Below are 11,865 nucleotides of genomic sequence, written 5' to 3' on the forward strand. Positions count from 1 at the left end.
ATAAATCGCTTTTCCCAAAGAGTGCTAGCAGGGAGTCTATGTTTAACTCTACAGCAGCAGTGAATAAAGATTATAAATAATTATAACCCATTTCAGAAAAGAGGAAACATCTTTGAGATATTAACAGGGCAACGCATCTTCTATCATAAACGAGCTCTTCAACTTTTCAACAGTAACTCTCTTAAGAATTAAAATGTCTGAAACTCTTAACAAATATATTTGTTGCTTTTATGGTTTCTCACATACAACAAAAATTAATCCACCACAAGATTTAAAGTTCATTAAGAAAAAAAAAATTAATAGAAAAAACATTTGGGTTAATTCCAGGCTATTTATATTTGAAGCTCTACACTAATAAGTTTCTCCTCTTTAGAAATGTAGAGAGACCTCTTTCTTGATTGTGTAAAAGCAACATTGTTCAAGATCAAGGATTATGGATCATGAGTTCTAGGGACTTAAAATGTAATAGCATCTTTGTATTTATTTACCAAAATCTGGCATTCTTTTCATCATCAAAAGCCTCTGTGTCTGCCCCCACCCCACCACTGCCATCACCAATACACATACTGGGGGAATAGAAAATGGTAAAAAGTTAGTTGACATATGCTTTAGAAAGTCATTTATCTAAGAATTTTTTTTTTTAAGATTTTATTCATTTATCAGAGAGAGAGAGGGGAGAGAGCGAGCACAGGCAGACAGAAAGGCAGGCAGAGGCAGAGGGAGAAGCAGGCTCCCCGCCGAGCAAGAAGCCTGATGTGGGACTCGATCCCAGGACGCCGGGATCATGACCCGAGCCGAAGGCAGCTGCTTAACCAACTGAGCCACCCAGGCGTCCCAAAAGTCATTTATCTAAATCATTATATTCACTCTTCTTTTTTTGAAGTTGTGCAACCCTATAATGTATTAAGCAGTTAATTTCATGTTTATATCATTAATTGCTTTCATTAACTTAAACTATTACTAAAACATTTTAGGAAATTAATATATATTGTCAAAATCAAAAACAGAAGACAATGTGTTTTTGAAAAATCCTAAGGAACAAAAGTTTGCCTAAGGAAAAAACTAAGGCGGGAAACAGTTTTTTATCTTGCACATGTCTTCCCAATTTAAACATCACACAGGAGCAACAGGAACAATAAATGAAGTGGCTTTTAACAAAAACACAAATACAAACAAAAATGTGGTACATTCATAAACATAGAGGATTAAAAGTAATAAATTCCAAGAGAAGATACTTTAGAAAAATGCTTTTAATTATAAAAATTTTTTAAATAAAAAAGCAATGGCACAAATCACAACAATGTTATTTAAGTGATCATATCCACAGGCTGCTCCTATAATTACAGGCTAAAAATTTACGACTGTTCTCATTAACAGCATTTTCCCTCCTAACTGGAATGACATCAAGAGCTTCCGAGAATGTGTAATTTTCCCTAAAATACTACTAAAAGTATCATAAACACAGTGTGTGCAACACTCATTTACATCACCTTTTATTTACTACAAGCTAAACTCATAAAATATTGAACATTTCTCACTTCTTTTCTCTTATTTACGGTTCAGAGGCTCATCTCTTGTCACAATATGGTTTGTGCATTAAAATCCCTGGGAATAGTACTTTCCACAGCATTTTAATAAATTTACTCTGATTATCTAAAGTACACAAACAAAAACTTGTTCATATGACTGTGTCATACCCAGAAAAAAATAATGCTTCCTGCAGCCTTCTTTAGGAATTAAAAAGAAAAAAATAATCCCTCTTTCAGTAGAATGCATTCTTAATCATTTCCGGATTATACTATCATGCATATTTATACGAATAGGACCATAGGTAAAGCCAGCTAAGACTTCATAAATTTCACTTAGGAGAACACAGCATACATGAAGTGATTTGGCTTTCACTCTTTTGTTACCCATAATCCAGTTATTCCACATGGATATATTTTATTTATTCTTCATATAGAAGTATTTAAGAGTTCCGTAATGGCGGTTTCTGACAGTTTGATTTGCTTGATCGCAGATACGGTTCTGCACACATACGTCAGATGAACTGAAAACAATGCAAATCACTTCATGCGATACAGCAGGGAGAAGTGGGATGTTATTGTTTGAACAAATGATTCAAAGGGAGGAATATTAATATCCGATGGTGACAGGAATACTGTTGAATTCGGTCTATTTTAAGATGCATTGTCTTCACGACTTGCCAAATACCTGGTATTTGTGATCTTTTCAGTTAAAAAGCAAACCTAGTTGGGGAAAGGCAGACGTGAGGAGGAGAAAAAGGAGAGGAAGCATGTATTACCATGTATATGATTTTAGGGAAGAAAAAAAAAAAAAGGGAGAGGGAAGAGAGTATGTTTTCACCTAAAACAAACTGTCATATCCGGGCACCTTTCACAGAGTCTAAGAGCCGCCAAGCTAATTAACCCCTTTTCCTCTGACTCTAGAGATCTTTTGTTTGCTCATCGTATTATTAATGAATGTAATTCTGGCAGCAACACAAATCTGTAACTTCTTAAGGCTTCAGAGTGTCACTATTCGTCAGTTGGGTACATGTGAACAATAGAAGAGTCCTGCCCTTTCTTTTATTTGCTCGCTTGCCCCAGCAAGGAGCCTCGGGAGGTCCTCGTGGTTCTCTGCAGCTTCAGTCTCCTACAATGGCTTAGACTTGATGACCCACTCGGCATTGGGGTTGAGCTGATACAAGTCCTTCATGTAAGTGTTGTCGTCAAGGCAGCGTTCTCCTATCAAAGAGACACTGGATGAGGCAGAAACGGTGCAGAGGCTGGGATGCAATATTAAACTTACTCCTCATGGCTTAACTCTGAAATCCTAGACTTCAAAATAGGTCTCATCCTTTCCCATCTCCCAGAACATTATAAGACTTGGCCAAAATACTGCAAAAGTCAGTTTCATAGGCTTTCTCTAAAGGAATGGGTTTCGAATTAATTTAGGAAGTTGAAAATACTTTGTGTGAAGGGCTTATGCAACTTTATTAAGAGCGGCAACAGTCTGGGGTCTATCTAAGTAAGAAACAATACTTCATTCCCAATATCTAAGAGTAAAAATGCAAGATCAAATAAATATATATGTGTGTGTGTGTGTGTGTGTGTGTGTGTGTGTATTTAAATAAACTTTGCTAACAGAGTTGACATTTCCAGGCTTCTAACAGAGTTGCAGTTTATTTTTTATTTATTTTTTTATTAACATATAATGTATTATTAGCCCCAGGGGTACAGGTCTGTGAATCGCCAGGTTTACACACTTCACAGCACTCACCGGCAGTTTATTTTAAGAGTAAGCCTTCATATGCCCATGTTCAAGTTTCAGTATTTACTAACACTTTTGTGTCCCAGGCAACAACTCCACAAAACTTAAAATCTTAAAATATTTTCAATTATTATTTTGAATTAAACACTATTTCATTTATTTAAGTTTCATCTGTACCATTTTCAAGGCCCAAAATAAAGAGAAAATATTACTTCAAATTTTAATAGAGGTGAGTACAACAGACTGGTAACTGGAAATGGGCATCTGAAATACAAGGCATGGTAAGAATCAATCCATTCATTCTATTTCTATTCCCGAAGTTACCAATGTGCTTGTATTCGTATGTGTGTATATCTGTGTTGGTCTTTGTGCGAGTGTGCGTTATTTAGAAGGCAATCAACAGTGGCAAAAATAACTTCTGCTTTCACTAAAAATATCTAGTACTGAGCCATAATAAAAATGTAATCCTAGCCTTAAATAAGCTCAGCTACTTCCTTTATTAAGATGTGATGTAAGCATATAAAAAAGAAAGAAGTTTTGAAAAAGTTCATTACCATTCTAGAAGCTCCTACTATTTTAAGGCAATTTGCCCTTGCTGAGGTTTAACACAGATGGGCATTTGTATGGAGGAGCTCATATAGAGTTTGAAAAGTCGGACCACTGAACAAATCCAGAAAATTCATCAACTATCTAAAGCATGCTATATTTAGCTTCTGATTTTTTTTTCTCTTCAAAGATATAAATAATAACCATTGGCAATGTCAAATCAGCATATGTAACACAGAGAGAAACAAAATGTGCTTACCAATATTTCCTCCAATTTCATACAAAAAAACTTCTCCTTTCTTAAGAGTCTGGGCAATCCCACTATTAGGGACAAAACAAACTGATTAGTTGTATCATCAAGCAGCTTGCAAGTAAATCACTTTAATGTGCTTGGGGAATTCTGGCTTGTATGGGAAATTCATAAGTTAGACACACTGTAATTATCTAACGTTTGTATTTTCCCATCTGTTAAGTGTGCCAAATAGGTAATAAAAATGTCACACCTGTAAATTAAAATAAACAAATGGACTCATACATCTGAGTGCAAAATAATACATCAGCATCTAAATTTGTAAAATCAAAAAGAAAAGTAACATAATGTTGTAGCTGCCAATAAAATTATCAATTTGAGGGCGCCTGGGTGGCTCAGTGGGTTAAGCTGCTGCCTTCGGCTCAGGTCATGATCTCAGGGTCCTGGGATCGAGCCCCACATCGGGCTCTCTGCTCAGCAGGGAGCCTGCTTCCCTCTCTCTCTCTCTCTCTCTCTGCCTGCCTCTCTGCCTACCTATGATCTCTGTCAAATAAATAAATAAAATCTTAAAAAAAAAATTATCAATTTGATCAACTACCTTGCATAGGGGCCAGAAAGAGCCCCTAAAACTACAAAAAGTAATATTTCCACCTCGGTTTTCACACTGCATTTATTCAGTAAGTATTTATCATGGGTTTGCTGACCACTGCCCCAGTGTACAAGATGAATGTAAAGAATAGGACCTGGCTCAGAACCCTTCCGGTGCCGGCCATTCAGGTACAGGGGTTCCACATACTCAAAGTAGGAAGCAAACAGTCACTTTGAAGGTTTTATAAGGAAGAGATGCATTTACAGAGTTACGATCTTCAAAGAATAAACTCTTCTAGAACTTTGGGTTCAAATAATAAAAATCAGTAAAATTCAGTGGTTTTCAAAATGCTGTATACAAATTACCTGAGAAACCTGCTAAAAATTCAGACCCAGAGCTCTAGAAACTGATTTTGTATGTCTAGATCAAGCCAAAGAATCATCTTTTCAAATGCTCGTAGGCAGACTGTGATGCACAGAAGGGTTTGTGAACCACTTCTGTAAGGCCCCGAAGACCTGGAACTGTGAAGGGAAAAGCAGATCTGACTTTTATTCAAACCATTACATATGGCACAGTAAAAGCTCTCCTAACCCACCGATCCCATGACTCTTCCAGGTTATCTAACCCAACTACTCTGCTGTCTGGAACATGATAGACACTTGGGGCTGCACACGCCCCCATAGTTAAAAGCCACCTGCCGAGTTGTATGCTAACCAAGAGACAGCTCCCTTTATTCCAAACCGGTGTATGCTTGTTTTTAAAATTAAATAATAATTATTTTATTTGTAATATGGCACATAATGCAATAAACTTTGAATATAAAAAGAGTGATTATTTCTATGAAAAGTAAGCTGAATGTTTTGGGAGACTTGTGTGGGGGGTAGAAATGAATTAAATATTGCTCTCAGATTATTTCTCCAGTATCTGTGCTCTTGTTCTACTTTAAACACACACACACACACACACAAAACTGGATTTCCTGGGAAATACAAGCTTTGCATAATGCTAATGAACAAATCCATAATTAAAGAAATGGCAATAGCCTTTTTAAAAACTGGTGAGTAAATGTGAAATTTATTATATATTCACTTTATGTCATTCATGTGTTCTTGTCTTTGGTGGAGAAAGTAGGGGAGGGAAAGGATGAGGGACGGAGGGCTTCCAACTGCCCCTGGGCTGATGGAATGTGAGTGGGGGGAAGAAGAGAATGTGGTGGGAGAGAACATTATATATAAACACTTATGGAGAACTTCACTTATATGGCCCAAATAGATAGTGCTAATGCACTTCATGGTCATTTTCCTGGTTCATTATGACAAGATTATAATGCAAGTCCTGTTATGGTCCACTCTTACAAATAAAAAGCTTGAGACTTAAAGAGATTATAAATCTAGCTTAAAAAGAACCAGGAAAAGCTGGGGCACCTGGGTGGCTTAGTGGGTTAAAGCCTCTGCCTTCAGCTCAGGTCATGATCCCAGAGTCCTGGGATCGAGCCCTGCATTGGGCTCTCTGCTCGGAAGAGAGCCTGCTTCCCTTCCTCTCTCTCTGCCTGCCTCTCTGCCTACTTGTGATCTCTGTCTGTCAAATAAATAATAAATATAATCTTTGAAAGAAAGGAAGAAAGAGGAAAAGCTGAAATCCAGAAAAGCTGGATCCAAATCCTCTGCCTTCAGCATCCCCAAGCATAGAGAAAGGAGCTGAGGAATGTTTGGGGGTGGGGTGTAAACAGTGGATAGAGAGGTTTACCAGATTTCCCTCTGGGTAGAGCAGGATAGGGCAAAGGGAGGAGGTAGAAAAACAGATTCCATTCCAGGGGGCAGCAAATGCTTACTTAATAACAGCACCCTGAGCAGAAAATCTAAATATGCAGAGGACAATTGTCACAAACCTGGTGCTTTCTACAGCAATCATGCTATACCCTAAATATTATAGTCACAGTCGACTCCATAGTCACCTCTTCCATCATCCGCAAGGACAGCAATAAACGTAGACTCAACTGAACACTTGGGTCCTTAGAGCAAATGCTGTGTAAATTAACTATATCTAGGCTGAAAGACCTGCTTAGGCATCTGAAGTCTGGCCAGACGATCTTCAGGTAAGAAGATCTGGGAGAAAATGGGCAGTCATCCCTGGTGAGCAGATTGGCAAGAGTTGGTATCTACTATGTCACAGCAGGAAGCAGAGAGGAAGTGGATTGATTTCATGAAGCAGAGACACCCTTTAGGGAGCAAAGACCTGTAACTGCTTCAGGGCTTTATTTCCTAAAATTCCATCTCCTCTGAGACTCTGCTCCAATGGCCCCAGATCCGTGACGGTTGCTAGACCCTGGCTTGTAAGGAGGGTGTTTAAAGGGCAGCCTTTGGTACTGGAAACCACCACACATTTGGAATTTAGCACCACCACCTATCAAATGCATGACCTTGCAAAGTCTCGGTTTTCTTCTCAGTAAAACAGGAGTAGTACTAGTGCTTACTTCGCAGTACTGTTGAGAGGGGAGTTGGTGCTGGCTTACCGAAAGCTCAGATATGACCAATAAGCTTCTTTTCTATTTCCCCACCATCTGTTACTGCTCAGGCTCATCTCTTCTCCCAATTTATAAACCCTGAGGGAAGAGACTTTAAAATACATCTTTATACCCCTTCTGACATCTAGCAGAGGAACTTAAACAGAGCAGAGGCATATTAAATACTCATGGTACTGTATTCACACTGGAGAGGTTTTGGCAGAAAACTTCACTGATGTCCTTGAACATTACAATGCAGACATGACATTCTATAGAAGACTAATTCATAAGCTAAGAGGCCAGTGCCCCACATATCCCTTTTGAAAAGTTTAGATTAATTTTCAATGAGCAGAAATGAGGGGAGAAATCATTAAGATAATAACTCCAGTTTAAAAAATAATAAGAATTACTAGTTTCCGATGTAGTATAACACCCAGTGCTCCATGCAATATGTACTGCATGGAGACTAACATAGCATGATTAAAAAAAAAATTAAAAAATAAGAATTAGAAGGATAAAAACTGAAAACCCAATATACTTGTTAAACCTCTAAAATTTAAGAAAAGCTCTTGTAAGATGTCAAAGAAAGCATATGCTCTAATATCATCAGAGGAATGCCAAAGGCTACCAGAAGACTCCTCCTACCCCAGCAGCACCAGAACAGACGAGAAGGCTTGGTTGTCCCTAACAGGGACAGTGTGCTCTGTGTCCAGAAGACCTCAAAGCTCCGGGGACAGCCTGTCCTCTCTTGATTCTTCAGACCTTGCTTTTCAATTTCAGCATCTCTTTCTATTCATTATATTTCAGAAAAAGTTGTATTTTGTTTGTTGGTTTTTATCCCACTGTATCTTATTTAGTGATTTTCCTAACAGTCCCCACAGAGTAACTAACCTCCCGTCCACACCTTCTGGAAAGAATATCGAGTGCTCTCATATGGAAGCCTATTGCAGGCACAGTGAAGGCAAGCTCGGACAGCCTGAGCCCAACAGGCTCAACTTGCCCACCAACTACCTCACATGAACCCAGCTCATCATTCCAACTGTCTAATTACTAAGTCTGTTCTTCTTTTCTGTGGGGAAGACAAAACGGTGAAGTACCTCCCATCACCCCTAGTTGTGTGTGTGTGTGTGCACGCATGTGTGTATGTGCATGTGTGTGTTAGAGGGGGAAGGGAGACCGTGCACGTGAGTGTGTGAGTTATACTATGCAATGATTAAAACAAAACAGGCCTCTACCTTTCTTGGCTGAGAAACCTGGCAAGTACATCACTGGCTTTCAGTTCTTCTGTTAGCTGTATTGCCATGGAAACTTTCGAAAGATGGGGAGCTTGCACTCGAATCACTCCCTCAGGAACGTCAGCCTGCAAAGCAATGATGACACTGGAACAAAGCTGGCAGCAGCTGGGACATGTAGCTCCGTACAAGGCATTATATGGGAAGTGTGCTTAACTGCTACGCATTTCACTTCACTACATAAAAACCTTAACTACTGTATAATGCAATTTGCTAAATTACATCAAACCTCAAATATCCTCTTAATGGTGATAGGGGAACTTTATAATGCCTATGCAGTAATGCTTAATTATTTTTAAAGATGTAAAGAATGACAGCAATAACCATTACTGCCATATTAAGTGCTGATTTCTGAGTATTATCTACTAGAGAGTGCTTCTTCATGTAGCAATTTATGAAATTGAATCAGAAAGAAGTTACTTTGTGTGCTACTGCAATGTATGCATTTAAAAAAAAAATCTTCCCATGCACTGACCAAATCTCACAGAAATTTCTTTTATTGAGAGTCCTTGAAAAAAACATGCTTTTCTATCCATCTGTAGCATGTTTGCTTCTGGCTTGGCTATGAGGCTTACACTGTGACCACACACTTTGAACTTCAGATGACCAATTCCAAATCTTATGCCTATAGATGTTAAGAACTGTTTAGGTGTTTGGTGAGATGTCCGTGAAAGACTTTGAGAACTGCAATATCAAAATATCATCTAGGGCATTTGAAATACCAGGTTTAATTAATTCCTAATCATTCCACTACAATAAATAGTAATTTATTATTTACAACTATATGTCATGAACAGACCTTAGGACAAAGAGCATGCACAAATTCTGCTTAAAGTGAATAATACTATAAAACTCTGTTTCATTAAACTGAAATTTACCAAGTATTGACTGAGAATCAAGCATTGGGCTAGGTCTACTTACCTGGGAGATAAGTAAGACAGAAGTCTTTTAGTACCCACTATTATTTTGTGCTCACAATACTTTATTTATTTTTTTTTTTTGTAATGTACATGACCTTCAATTGCTTTTACCCCTACCCCAACATAAAGCATGGATATACCATGAATAGAATTAAGGTGATTTCTCTCGAAGTTCAATAAGAATAACATGACTTTAGAATCAGATCACATCAAAAGGGAGGTGGCTCTGAGAGAGTTACACTTTCTTCTCAGTAACCTGTGGAATGTAGTGCAAGAGTAACAAAGAAGCGATACTCATCCAAGACCACACAAGGAAGTGTGGGATTGTTTAAAACCATGGTTTTGCTCCCCAAAGTGCACAAGCACCTCTTAAATCTGTGGAGACATGGAAGAGGGCCTCACACCCATGTGTGAGACTCTGCTGTCCTCCCCTAAGCCCTCAGGGAAGGGCCACAGGAGCATTCCCTCCAGCCAAAGACCGACAATGCTTTCAGGAATGCCCGCTAGCCATCCTGGTGGAAGAGGGACCCCGTTCCTAACGTCCTTTAACTTCCCTTCCTGGGGGTTATGTGCTCAACCCTATCCCTGAAGGACGTCCCAATCCCAGCCCATTCCCAGACCCCTCAACACCTGCTTCCCTCCCATTCAGCCGGCGCCTGGGCTTGCTTTGCTGACTTTCCATTTTGGGGGCATATATCTTGGTCTGATAACAGTCTAGTCTCTCACCTCTGCCTCTCGCCTACGATGCAAATCTAACTTCCCTTTTTCTTTGATTCTGTGACAATTTATTTTCATTTCTAACACTGAAAAATTAGCTGCTTCTTACAATGGATGGGGCACCTTCAGGTGGTCGTGTGCCATTTTTTTCCTTTCACAAGCCGGTATTAAATCAATGGTGTATCTTCTAACTCGGGGATCACGCTCCATGCCCTGTTGCCTTGGGTTCCATCACTAACCTAGATCCCACTGTGCTCATTCTACCTGCTGGCCTGGTCTCACCTATTTGTTTCTTCCTAGGAGATGGAAAACAAGAAGCTGGCAGAAAACATAAATGTTGGAGCAGGATTGTAATATCAACAGTTGAAGCACCAAGTCTGTGTCCATAAAATCCTAATCCACCTTGTCCACTCAATTAAGATACAATTATTGGTATTTGGGATCCTATTAGTCCATTATTACATTATGGAGGGCCCTGAATGGCAGGCTAGGGTTTGCGGACACCCAAATACTTCACACTCATTTAAGCATGAGAACTACTTAAGTCATAGAACCAGGTTTCCTTACATACACATTTTCTTTGGCAAAAGAAAAAAAAAAGTGACAAAAACTGTCTCCCATAATTACATCTTCTCCAGCCCTAAAATATCAAAAAGGCAGGCAACTCTAGGTTGACATTTAAAGTGAGGTAAGAGTTGGAGCGCCTGGGTGGCTCAGTCATTAAGCATCTGCCTTCAGCTCAGGTCATGATCCTGGGATCCTGGGATCGAGCCCTGCATTGGGCTTTCTGCTCCATGGGAAGCCTGCCTCTGCGTCTCCCACTTCCCCTGCTTGTGTTCTTTCTCTCACTGTGTCTCTCTCTGTCAAATAAATAAAAATTTTAAAAATCTTAAAAAAAAAATAAAGTGAAGTAAGAGGATAATAATTAAGTTTTTGCATTTAGAAGGTCCCCAAGAAATGAGTTACAAAACCCAACTGATCTGGAAAAAATACACTGCCAGAGAATTCAGGGACATGATAACCTATCTCTGCTCCCTGCCTTCCCCCACCACACTGTTCCTGCACTATGTTCTATGGTTTGGATTAAAAAGGCCAACTGAAATTTGCTATGAACACCCAGCATTTCCTATCTTTATGAATGTTCTACTCCTCTCCTGTGATGTCTTCTAGTCCAACTCAAATGTATCAAACTCCATAGAACCTGCCATGATCCACAGAGTCAAAAAGAATTTCCTCCTTCCCCTGAAACTTGCTTATAATGGGATTCTACTACACAACACCTACATGCTAGTTACACACCACACAGCTGAGTCACAGCTGGAGACTCGTCTGTGATGGGATTCTACTACACGACACCTGCATGCTAGTTACATACACACAGCTGAGTCACAGCTGGAGACTCGTCTGTGATGGGATTCTACTACACGACACCTGTATGCTAGTCACATACCACACAGCTGAGTCACAGCTGGAGACTCGTCTGTGATGAGATTCTACTACATGACACCTGCATGCTCGTTACACACCACACAGCTGAGTCACAGCTGGAGACTCATCAGTGATGGGATTCTACTACACGACACCTGCATGCTAATTACATACACACAGTTGAGTCACAGCTGAAGACTCATCAGTGATGGGATTCTACTACACGACACCTGCATGCTAATTACATACACACAGCTGAGTCACAGCTGGAGACTCGTCTGTGATGGGATTCTACTACACGACACCTGCATGCTAGTCACACACCACACAGCTGAGTCACAGCTGGA

General features: G+C 39.5%; 1 protein-coding gene across 6 annotated transcripts in view; it reads right to left on the bottom strand.

The window, feature by feature from the left end:
- Positions 1-1,232: 1,232 nt before the first annotated feature.
- Positions 1,233-11,865, bottom strand: part of ARHGAP18 (Rho GTPase activating protein 18) — a 196,981-nt gene continuing 186,348 nt past the window's right edge. For 2 of the 6 annotated variants that reach the window (XM_059400700.1, XM_059400699.1), the window contains exons 13-15: positions 8,397-8,521; positions 4,079-4,140; positions 1,233-2,747 (exon numbers count right to left, since the gene is read on the bottom strand). In XM_059400700.1, the coding sequence (XP_059256683.1) occupies positions 2,656-2,747; positions 4,079-4,140; positions 8,397-8,521 (279 nt within the window). In that variant the 3' untranslated portion in view covers positions 1,233-2,655. The remainder of the gene's footprint in view (positions 2,748-4,078; positions 4,141-8,396; positions 8,522-11,865) is intronic. The other 4 variants (XM_059400701.1, XM_059400705.1, XM_059400702.1 and 1 more) reach the window with 4 other exon arrangements.

The sequence above is a fragment of the Mustela nigripes genome, chromosome 5, assembly GCF_022355385.1.
Source record: "Mustela nigripes isolate SB6536 chromosome 5, MUSNIG.SB6536, whole genome shotgun sequence".
Lineage (NCBI taxonomy): Eukaryota > Metazoa > Chordata > Mammalia > Carnivora > Mustelidae > Mustela > Mustela nigripes.